This window comes from Pipistrellus hanaki, assembly GCF_964339955.1.
Source record: "Pipistrellus hanaki genome assembly, chromosome: 1".
Taxonomy (NCBI): Eukaryota; Metazoa; Chordata; class Mammalia; order Chiroptera; family Vespertilionidae; genus Pipistrellus; species Pipistrellus hanaki.
This window is the reverse complement of record NC_140503.1, coordinates 161,471,188-161,483,490: the sequence shown is the minus strand read 5'-3', so window position 1 is coordinate 161,483,490 and position 12,303 is coordinate 161,471,188. Positions and strand designations below refer to the sequence as shown.

The window sequence follows — 12,303 nt, the reverse complement described above, 5'->3', positions numbered from 1 at the left end:
CTCTCAGCCCAAATGGCGGGTGGCAGGTACAGGGAGAGAGAGCCGGACAGGGAACTGTATTGCAACCCAGGCTCCTTCAGCACCGTAAATGTTTATGGAGACAATGTGAGAAAACAAACAAAACAAGCGCAGGCACTTGGGCCTTAGGTGCTTCAGGTGTTAGAAAAGAGATGAGACTTGACATCTAAGGTCCCCCAGCTCCAGCCTCCTGTGGTTCTAGAAAAGAAAGCAATGGGCAGGGGAGAGGCAGGGTTAAAGAGGTGTCCAGCCTGAGCGCTTAGTTCGAAAGATCTTCTTTATGAAGCTTTTACCTTGAAAATGTGTTGCAGAATAGCTTTCAGATCAACAGGACTGCGTGTGGAATCCATCTTAAACAAGTGTACCTTTCTTTCAATATAGATGTAGAGCCGGATCAACATATCAAATCTTGTAGCTATTTGTTTACAAAAATACTCTCTAGCCCTGGCCGATTCCCAGGCAGGCACATACCCAGGTTTTGGGTTTGATCCCTGGGCAGGACATATGCATCTCTCTCTCTCTCTCTCTCTCTCTCTCTCTGACACACACACCTCCCACCTCCCACCTCCACCTTGTCATCCGTCAGAGCCTCCGCCAATACCGGAGTTACAAAGAAGCGTGTGTACAACAACAATGCTTTACTGACTCCACAAATCGCCATCATCATGAGCACAGGAGTTGCTCAGTGACAGCCTAGCGACCTGTTTTTCCATGTGACTTCCAAATGTGCCAGGAGGCAAAACGCTGTGGGAGGAGACACTGAGGCAGGCATGCGGTGACCTTCCAGAACCACCCGGAAGGCTTCTCGGGCCTCGGGGTCAGGACCACTTCTGCTGCTGCCTGTTGACACGGGAGGAGGAACCGACAACATGCACCCAGCCTGAGAAGAGGAAGGCAGGGCTGTTTCTGACCAGGAAAGGCTGTGCATCCGAAGCTTGGGCTTGTGGTCAGGAAAGGCCGCACATGGCTGACATGGACACATAAGGAACTGTTTGACATAGACATTGGGTCTCAAAAGAACTGTTGGCCCAGAAAGAAACTCACTATAGACTGATTCATTCATTTGCCTCCCAGCATAACCATTATGGCTTGTCTCATTTTCGGTACTTACAAGTGTATTTCTAATATCACACGAGCTCACTCATCTAGGGGAAATGAACAACATAGACCGAGGAACAAGAACAGCATTGATCAGACTAGTCGGACCTCAGAGGGAAGGTAGGGGAGGGTGGGGATAAAAGGGAGAGATCAACCAAAGGACTTGTGTGCATGCATATGAGCCTAACCAGTGGTCACGGACAACAGGGAGGTGAGGGCCTGCATGGGGAGGGGTTTGGGATGGAAATGGGGGATGAGGACAAATATGTGATACCTTAGTCAAAAAATTAATTTTTTTTTTTAAATGCTGAAACCGAATATCTGCAGGGAGCCTTAGAACCTGCACAGAGAGCCACATAAGGCTCAGGTCCTATTCAGTGTTTTGTTCTCCGAACCAACGGCTCCCACTGCTGCGAACACTGGCCATCCTCCAGAGCCTTGCCTCGCCTCATGGCCAAGTTTCCCTCCTCGATGTGCACACCCCCAGAGACCCAGCGTGGGGGCCAGTCTATGGTCCTGATCTGGCACAAACATCTGTGGGCTGTCGTGACCGTGGTCTGAGTCCTCGTTGGGCCATTGAGATGCCTTAGGCTGTGTCACACCCCTAAGATCTTGCCGTGCTTCTCCGTGGCTTTTAGAGCAATACCCAAACTCCTCGCTATGCCCAACAGAGCCCTGCACTGGGGTGGCCCCTCCCAACTCTCTGACTCTTCTAAGACATCTCCTGCCCTCATGTGAACCAGCCATGCTGGCCATGCTCCTCTTTGATGGACGCACCATGCTTGTTCCCACTTTGCTGTGGCTCCTCCTTCTGTCTGGAATGATCTCCCCATACCCGGTCTCTCCCTCAGGTCTCAGCTCTCATGTCACCTCCTCTGCGAGGTCTTCTCGGACCCTCCTCTCTAAAGAAGCTGCCTCCCTGTCACTCTTGGTCACGCTGCCGTGCTGAAATTCTTCCTATTCTTCTGCTTACTTATTTGCTCTCTCTCCCACTGTAAGATACACGTTCTGAGGACAGGCACCTCATCCGTCTTGTTCTCCACTGCAGGGAACAATGCTTAGCCCAGGTGTATCTGTAAAATGAAAGGATACAGGTACCCCTGGGCCCTGGGAGAGGCCCTAGAGCAGCAGTGAGAAGTGACCTCTGGAGTCAAGCCTTCTGCACTTGAACTTCTGTCATCAAATCTGTACGTCCTTGGTCAGGTCGCATGGCCTCTTTCTTTCTCCATTTATCTCCTCTCAAATGAGGACAATAGCAGCATCTACTTTGTAGGGGTATTGTCAGATGGCTAATGTACTTAATGAAATGTTGGCAAGTGGTTAGCACTCCAAATGTGCTGTTTCTGTTGTTCTGTACCTGCCCAAGTTCATGGCCCGTGACCATGTGATAGTGTTGGCATATTCACAAATCACACTGTAACGTCCACTTTCTGGTCTGACGTGCAGAGAGCTGGAAGTATTCGTTCCCATCCTTGCAACAAGAAAAAATAAAAAAGCCAAACAAACTTGAAATCAACAATTCTTCTTAGATCCTTCAGGGAACTGAGATCACAGATAAACTGCTGGCCCCAAAACTAGAGAGACAAACAGGCAGCTACAGGGAATCAGAGGCCCAGGAGCAAATGCCAGACCGGGTAGGAATACTTTAAAGTGTAATGAATGAATTACTGGAGGCTAATTGTGAACAAGCTTGATAATTTAAAACTCCTAGAGGGCTCAGTCCTAGGGGGCTCCACACGTTCATTTTACCTCCAGGGGCCCTACCAGGTTCTCACCATGAATAGCTGTAAAAATTCCCTTGCTTTTCTAGCAGGAAAAGGAGAAGAGTAACCACTTTGAAATGTCAGCTCTGCACAGAGCTCTCTGTTTTCCTTATTGAGGTCTGTTCTCAGGAGAAACTATTTTACCAGAGCCCAATCAGCTCGGTTTTACCAAAGCCTGGCTGGCCTGTGGGGAGGGAAATACTAGACTCCATGACTCACCACCCTGACTGAAACCCAAACACAGGGCTACAGAGGCTTACCCTTACCTCCATGTCAACGGGCTGCTATATGATAACGGAATTTCAAATGAAAGAACGGAAGGTCTTGATCTCTATTTAAGAAAAAGTCTCTAGGAAAACCCAAAGACAACAGTAGAAAGACATCTTTTCAGACTTAAAGTACCTCCACCTTTCTCACTAGAGCCCTCTGCCCAATACATACACTCTGCACGAAAGAAAGAGAGGAGGGAATTTCAAACGTCTAAGTCCCAAATTTAAGAAGATTGTTTTTGACGATCAAGATCTTGTGTGTAGCATCTAGGAAGAGCCCTGCTGATCCTCAGAGATGACCGTGGCATTTGTCCATTTTGGCCAACGGCACGACCATTTTAATGGAAGAAAGCAGAAGAGGACCCTTGAAACTACCTTCAAAAATCCAGGGGGACATCGAAGGGAAACTAAATCAATGACTCTGCACTAAGTCAGGGCTATAGGTCAATACCCTAGACCAGCGGTTGGCAAACCACGGCTCGCAAGCCACATGCGGCTCTTTGGCCCCTTGAGTGTGGCTCTGCGTTAGAACCACTTCTTCAAAATAGACTCGCCCAGGCCGAAAGCCGACTTCTGCGCATGGGCCACGAAGTTTCAATTGCACTGTACATACATGCCCTCACGTGGTATTTTCTGGAAAAGCCACACTCAAGGGGCCAAAGAGCCGCATGTGGCTCGTGAGGAGCGGTTTGCCGACCACGGCCCTGGACTAGCAGATCATGACACATTTTTTTTACTTTCCCAGGTGGTTCTGTTCCTGTGGTTAAGTGGTCTGGATCGACTGTATTCTTTTCCTCTGATACAGTTATTGTATGGGAGCTGGCCCTTTGCTGATCTTATAAACACCTCTCACTTAGGTCTAAGTGACATTGTTATAAAACCCCAGACCCGAGGAGCACTGACATTTCCACTGGGAAACTATGGAAATGCTAGTATCCCGCTAGATACAAGGCTTCATGGAGGCAAGGACTGTGTGTTTGCTAATCATTCAGCCCACTGAGGCTTAGCTCAGTGCCTGCCACATAAATATTTGTCAAATGGAAAAAAAAAATCCACCACAAATGTAGGCATGTAGGCATAGTTCCAATTTGATGATTTCTAAAAATATTTTTTAAAACTATTAATTCATTTAATAATCATTGAGGGTTTTCCATTTGATAGGCACTAAAATACAGAAATGAATGAGATGGTGTGCCATTCTCATAAAGAAGAGGGGAAAGGATATTCTGCGAGTGCTGCTATAACGCGGGCACTTTTTGTTCATTATTCCATCGTCCCAACAACTCTGTGAGGTGGGTATTTTTACCCTGAAGAGCATATTTCCAAGTGTCAGGCATTTAAAGAAACAGAGGCCTGTACAAAGGCCCACATGTAGCAAATGGCAGAGCCGAGAATTTATTCCAGGACCTGGGCTTACAATGAACTTTCTCCCCAAAGTGAATTTTAAATCACCGTGTGATGTTCCATTACGGGATGTTTTATTAAGGAAACTTGGGTTCTAAAAAACTGAGTTATAAACAAATAGTTTCCATGAGAAAGAGGTTTAAGCTCTCAACTTCAAGTTATTTATGTTGGGAAACAATTCCAATAATAGAGGTGCTTTATAACTATACGAGTGTGTAATTGGAGGCTAAAAATAATAAACTGCTTAACCAAAACAAATGAAAATTACTGAGCTAAGTCCTCAGTAGCATCTAAGACCTGAGTCAATGAGTTTCCAAATTATTATGATTATAATTCACTGTTATGATAAAAAACAAACAAACAAAAAAAACAACAGCACCAGCCTGAACTAAGACGGTTGAAGTCAAAACAAAGTGCAGTGCAGTTCACCATGCCAGAGGTGAACAAAACACAAACCAAGGAACTGCCAACCACTCCTCTGTGCCCAACAGCTGCTACCCTAGAACCGTGGTTCTAATTCCCAACTGTGCTTGAATTATAACCAGGAGGCATTCAGAATACGAACTGTGCTCCCTAAGCCATCTATTGTGTTAGATCCTATTTGTGTTATGAATACTCCAATGGTGGGAGGGAAGCCTGAATAGAGATTCAAATCCTTAGACACAAGAGCAACGCAGAGAAATGCTGAAGGTCAGGCTGTCTTAGAGGGATGGGAGGCGCGTCGCAGAGGTGGCCATGCGACTTCCATGTCTGAAGTCACAGAGAGGCTTCTGGGTCACTTGCTTCCTTGGATCCTAATGCAGTTTTGGGAATTGCCCTTTCTTCCCAATGGGTGACAATTCAATGGGTCTGGAACCACCTGCACTCATATATGAGCACGGACTTTGAAAACAAGTTGTTCCCACTCACCCTGCCTGGGTCAGATGAGGAACTGGAAAACAGATTTATGATCAATCCAAACTCCCAGCATCTCAGAAAGGGACCCAGCCGGTGGGAAACAGTCCAGGACTGGAATAGACCTGAGAATGAGGGCCCAATCCCAGCTCTCTTACATTTTTATAGCTCCTTGAAATTTTCAATGGTTTCATAGCAGCTCTGGGAGTGAAGTCACATTCATGTTTTTACGGATGAAGAAACCGGAGATGAGTAAGTGATACACAACTAGCAACCAGCAGACTCAAATCCTGAGTCTTCCATCTCCATATTGAATAGGCTTTCCACTACAAACTTAGAGGGTGACCTCGAAAATATGTTTTGTAGAAGTAATGGCTTGGTATCAGACCCAAATTTGCTTACTCTAGATGTTCCAATTTTTAATCATATATTGTAATTTGGCTATGTTCTTTTCGTGTGTTTTTTTTAAAAATAATTCTTTATTGTTGAAAGTATTACATACTAGTATGTCCCCTTTTCCCCCCATTGACCCTCTCCAGCTTGCCCCCCACCCCCCACCCCACACCCCAGGCCTTCAGCACCCCATAGTCTGTGTCCATGGGTTCAGCATATATGCATACAAGGTCCTTGGTTGATTACTTCCCACCAACCCTCCCTCCCCCCACTTTCCCTCTGAGATTCGTTCTTTAACTTCATTAAGCCTTAGTTTCCTCCTCTGTAAAACAAGAACACACAACATCTAATGCAAGGGGTCACAGGGAGGATCAAATGCTGTACGTACATAGCACACTCAGCACGGAACTTGGCTCTCATTCGAGCTGGACAAAAACAGAGGGTTTCGGGGCATGTGGAGGGCTGGGACTCTGGAGGGAGGGATCTCCTTCCTCCTCTGTGGGTCAGCACAGTTTTGGGAATTGGCATCTTGAGGTCTTGAGCCACGAAGTCCCCAGGTGACATTTTACAGCATGTAAAGCTCCAAGGAGAGAAAACTTGGGAGAGGCAGGGAGGGCTTGGGGCCAGAGCGGTGGGTCTAGAATGTGTGTGGAGGAACATGCACGCCATCCCTACCTGGAAAGCCATGGAGTTGGCGGCAGCCAGGAATATTCTCAGAGGCAGCTTGGCCTTGTAGGACCTGTGGCTCCACAAGCGATGGGCACCAGCTGTCACACCCAGAGCCGTCAGGAGGAAGCAGAAGTAGGCTGCAAGGCACAAACAGGGAGAATGTCAGCAGATGGCACAGAGCTTTTAAACCTCCCCGTGCTTTTCTTCTTCTCCTCAACAGGGACTCGAGTGCAGTGTGTCAGGGGAAGGATCTCCGATGCAAAGAATGAATAACTTGAGGAAATGCAGACACTTTATTGATTTGTAGTTTTCCGGTACCAGACAGAAGGGAAGAGAACCTTCCTCAAGAAACTTTGACCTTTGCACATAATTTTTCTATCTCAAACAAATCTTTTTTTAAAAATATATTTTTATTGATTTTTTACAGAGAGGAGGAAGAGAGAGGGATTGAGAGTTAGAAACATCGATCAACTACCTCTTGCACACCCCCTACTGGGGATGTGCCTGAAACCAAGGTACATGCTCTTGACCGAAATCGAACCTGGGACCTTTCAGTCGGCAGGCCGATGTTCTATCCACTGAGCCAAACCGATTTCGGCTCAAACAAATCTTTTATTTGCTAATTTTTCTTGCCAGTCTTGATGCAAAATCACAACCATATTGGTGTGCATTTGTGGTTCAGGCTTACACATCCACTCTTTGTGGGGCTGAGATTGCCTCTTCATTGGCAATCATGCCAGGAGGAGTTATCTGGAGAGCTATTTCCAAGTGTCAGTACCGATTATCATGCCTCCAACGACCTTGGCTTGAAGGAAACCATGCAGGCCAGACGAAAAGCAATGAAGTCTGGCTCAGGGCTAGAAGGAAAACCCTGACATCAGGGACAGCTAAGATTTGTCTTCTAGAGATCCTCACTTAAACTGCCACCATGGCCTGGGCTCACAAAGATGGCCAGATAAGGAGTTTTTAAAAAGCCAACCTGTAGTGGAGCTCATTATTATTGCTAACCCTCCCAACCGGTGCTACTGTCTCACTTTGCAGTTGAGGAACTGGATCTCTGAGAGTTGAATCCTGCATGTAACCCCAAGTCACCCTGGTTCTAAAGTCTCTGCTGAAGACCTCATGCCTCCCCCCCTCCCCCATCCACCACCACCACCACCACCACCACCACCACCCCCCACCCCACCCCCCGGCCACCCTAGGTGGTAGTGGTGGTTTGCTCTGTGTATGGAGACTTGGGAGAGGTTATAAGTGCATGATGGAAAGAGGACACACAGGGACCAAAAAATCATGATTCCTAAGGTTATTACAATTACTGTATCACAGTGATTTTTCAAGCAATGTGCCCATACAATGCTAAATGTCTTCCTTGGATTATCTTATTAAAACATATCAAACAATCCCTTTGAATTTGTATTATTATCAGTCCCATTTTACAGATGAGAAAACAGAGGCTTAAAGAAGTGAACTCATTTCCCAATGTCACAAAGCTAAGGTGTGTCTTTGCTACGAGTCAAACCCAAGTTCTGATCCAAGAATCAAGTTCCCACCCTCTACCTGCCCCTTTGCTTCTGGGAGATATCAAGTAGGTTTTATCTTCACTTCTAAGCACTGTTGTCTTTAATACTGGATCCCAATTCAAATTTATTGTAGAAGTGGGCCATTTCCTAACCTGGGCAAAAACCTAAACCAGGCTCTAAGGCGGTAGGATCAGGCGTATTACCCTACACAAGTGTTTCTAGCACTTAGCACAGTCAGGGCCCTCCATAAAGAACTGCCAAAGAACAAGTGATTGGCTGTGAGTGCATTCCCAAGCAACTGTGAATGGTCCCAGACCCCCACTGAGTACTTTCTTCAAATAATTACCAGGATCACTTCAGTATCCTTATACATATTTAAAGGGAGCACAACATCACTTCTAAAAGTCGAGTCTGACTGATCTTGATCTCAATCCAAGATCAAGATCCAAGATCCCATGGGCCTAAAAACAAGCCTTACCCCTGGCACTGAGATTAATGAGTCCCTGAATACATGTGGATTTCATAAACGTGTCAAATATTCCTTACTTGAAAAGTTAAAAACAAAAACAAAAAAGTTAAAAACAAAAATCAACAATATGCTCATAAGTTACAGAGAGTAGTAATAAATAAAAAGTTCTGGCCTCTTTATAAAATATTTTATGTTGGGGAAAAAAAATTCCAATAACAGAGGTGCTTTATAGCTATACAAGAAGAAGGGGGAAGAAGAGAGTGAAACATCAATGATGAGAGAGAATCATTGATCGCTGCCTCCTGCACGCCTCCCACTGGAGATTGAGCCCACAATCCAGGCATGTGCCAGGAATCGAACCAGGAATCTAACCATGACCTCCTGGTTCATAAGTCGATGCTCAACGACTGAGCCATGCTGACCAGGCTCTGGCCTCTTTTGTTAATATAGTTTAATCTTGGTCATAAATCCATGAAATGGGCAGCTATTTTCTTTCCTTTGTTGTTTAAAGAATTACAAATAGTAGTACATATGTCTCCTTTTTCCCCCCATTGACCTCCCCTGCCGGCCCTACCCCCAGGCGCACACCCCCCCCCCCCCCCCCCCCCCGCAGCTATTTTCCATTCCTTCCTGGCCTTCACATCCCCATCAATAATTTTTTTTTTTTCAACTGTCAAGTAGTTAGGGAGAAAGTACAATCAATACTGGAAACATTCAGTGTGACTATTTTACCAGTAGGTAAGACAGTGGACCTTGGGTGCAATGAAATGAATTCCGAGACTCCATGAAAACCCAAAACAGAATTCCCCCAAGCCACAGTTCCCAGACAGGACCTTACCATAGTCGATGGCACTGTCTTCTCCTTTTGGGGGATTTTGAATATTTCAGGGATCACTTACAAGGTTGGTCTGTCTATGCTTGGGGTAGGGGGCTCTGACAATGGATTTGAGCCAGAGCCTGAACTGAGCAGTAGTTTTTCGTGGTCCTTCTGACAACAGAAATACAGCCATGTGGCCCAGGCCTGGCCTACCATAGCATCCCATCTTCCTGGCATTGGGACTAAAGACCTGACCCAACCCTTCTTTCTCTTCTGGCTGAAAAACTAAAAGTCACATGTGGAGGCAAGATTGCAATAGTACAGAATGAGGCCAAGAAAGACAGACACAGAGACAATGAGATGTCAACAAGAGCGTCAGAGAGAGCCTGACCGGAGCCATTGGTTGCAGGCCCTGGGGCTCTATAGTTCTTTTGATCCTGTGAGCCTCCCCAGTAGTTCTCCTCCTTATGTAAGACAACAAATTCCCTTCTCTTACTTAAGCTAGCTGGCACTGGATGTCTGATACTAAAATTCTGCAGGACTTCTAAGGAAGAACGCATGCAGCCTTCTAGTCATAGCCAAAATGAGGATAAACTACAAAAACCCTGGGTTAGATATGAGAATTGATGGGCTATTCCATTAACAATTTTGATAAGGCTAATTTGAGAGGTGCCACAAGGAAAGCCTTCCAGGAGATCCACGTATGGGAGATGGTGGTGTGGTAAGATTTATTGTGGCACCGGATGCAAAATCAAAGGAGTGCCCCTGGGTTTGCAAAGTCTCATCTCCTTCTTCCCACCGTGAAAAAGTCCACTCTTTCTTGCCTTCATCACACCCAGACCCAGAAACAGGGCCAGTGTCAGGAGATGTTGTGCCCTGTTAAAGCTTAGTCCTTTGGTGCCCACACAACCTGCCATGGGCCCACGGCGGCTGCTAGACCCGCATGGTTGCTATGAACCCCACTTCCACTACCCGCGCTAACAAAGCCACCCAGACGCCAATCTGTGCAGAGCTCCTGGCACTCGCGGGCTCGGGATCAGAAGATGGGGCTGTCCTTTCCCATGAAGTCTGGGTCCGTCAGCGCTGCTTTCCCAGCAGCTAGCTCCCTTTGATGATGCGAGCTCCCTCCAGGCCCTGAGGAGCAGAGCCTTTGATGTCCAGGAGCCCGGTGGGTGTGCAGCGGAGCTCCGGCCGTTAAACCTGCGAGAGGACACGATCAACACACAGAACTATCTTCCACTGAGGGGAGGGCAGAGGTGGGGGTGCAGGCAGAGGCCGAAGGCTCCTGCGAACAGGGAAGGAAGGGAAGTGGGGGGCTGCAATGGCAGAAGACACTTGTTTGGGTACCTGCTTTTGTACCAGCTCAAATGTTTTGAAGTCACAGTTTGGTTCTGGCCCTCTCCAGTCCTTCCCAGATTTGGAAGATAGATAGGATCAGGCCAACAGACCCATAGGTAAAGATACATCCATCCATATAGGTATGTGACTAGCAATCCTATCTAATAAAAGAGTAATATGCAAATTGACCATCACTCCAACACACAAGATGGCTGCCCCCATGTGGTCAAAGATCTTGCCCCCATGTGGACACAAGATGGCCACCATAAGATGGCCGGCAGGGGATGGCAGTTGGGAGGGACCAGGCCTGCAGGGGAGGGCAGTTAAGGGTGACCAGGATAGCAGAGGGAGGCAATTAGGGGCAAACAGGCTGGCAGGGGAGCAGTTAGGCATCAATCAGGCTGGCAGGGGAGTGGTTAGGGGGTGATCAGGCTGGCAGGCAGAAGTGGTTATGGGCAATCAGGAAGGCAGGCAAGCAAGCAATTGGGAGCCAACAGTCCTATCGGAATGGGGCCTAAATGGGCAGTTGGACATCCCTCAAGGGGTCCCATATTGGAGAAGGTGCAGGTTTGGGTGAAGGACAACCACCCCCCTGCACAAATTTCATGCACCGGGCCTCTAGTATAACATAATAGTAAAAAGGACCTGGGATTGAACCCCTGGCATATTACTTCTCAGCGAGACTTAATCTCTAAACCTTGGTTTCTTCATCCATAAAGAGGGGGAAATGGCACTTGCTTTACAACAGGCATAGATTTGTTGTAAAGATTAAGAGGGGTAGGGAAAACACAGGCCATGCCTGGTGAGCAGTGAGCATTGCCTATTATTATCCCATTATGAATGCCGCCCCGCTGCCTCTGTAAAACATCCCTCCGGGTCACCTCCTCTGAAGACACAGGCTCTTGCATCACTCTAAGCCCGGGGCTCTCCAAGGCCTGGTGACTTTGCCTCCTTCCCTCTTCCGGGGACATTTAGCCAAGTCTTCAGCACTGTCAATGATCACCAACCAAAACCTGAAGGATGCTGCTAGCATCTGGTGGGTAAAGGCCAGCGATGCTGCTGAGCATCCTACAATGCCCGAGGCCAATTCTGCAGCAAAGAATGATGATGCTTAAAACCTCAGCAGTGCCGCAGCAGAGAATCCTGTTCTAACTTCACAGGAAAGTTCTTCTTGAGAGCTCCCCTGTTCATTCTCCTGGTGTGACTGCACCAGTGCTTGCTTCTTCAGACCCTTCTGGTTCCATGGGGAGCTGTAGGGATCATTTATCTCTAAAATTATTTCATAAACAAGTCGAAACAAAGGACTGGGAGGGGCCTAGGAATTTTGATCCTCACAAGTTCACAGGCGGTGCTGCTGCTGCCGGTCCAGGGTCCCAGTGTGCTCAGCTGACCAGCCACCTCCGAGAGAGAAGGCCTTATGGGCCCTGCGTTTCAGCCACTAGCTGTCTTAATTCCATAGTGAAATTGCTCGTTGGGGGGGGGGGGGGGGGATGATGGCATCACCCATAATTACCCAGATATTTCAGATGATGATGATGCTAGAACTTACTCTTTTTTTCTCCCATTTTCCCCAAATTTTGGGTGCTGTTATAATCGTAACCTACCTTCAGAGGGACCAACATTTTTGATATTATAATTTGCCACTTATGGT

The 12,303-nt window shown here is 47.1% G+C and overlaps 2 protein-coding genes across 2 annotated transcripts in view; both read right to left on the bottom strand.

Annotated features, from left to right (window-relative positions):
- TMEM150C (transmembrane protein 150C) overlaps window positions 1-12,303 on the bottom strand; it is a 319,396-nt gene that overhangs the window by 172,924 nt on the left and 134,169 nt on the right. The window lies entirely within an intron of this gene.
- SCD5 (stearoyl-CoA desaturase 5) overlaps window positions 1-12,303 on the bottom strand; it is a 129,861-nt gene that overhangs the window by 50,894 nt on the left and 66,664 nt on the right. Inside the window, exon 2 of the mRNA XM_084882962.1 lies at window positions 6,515-6,645. Coding sequence (XP_084739088.1) covers window positions 6,515-6,645 — 131 coding nt within the window. The remainder of the gene's footprint in view (window positions 1-6,514; window positions 6,646-12,303) is intronic.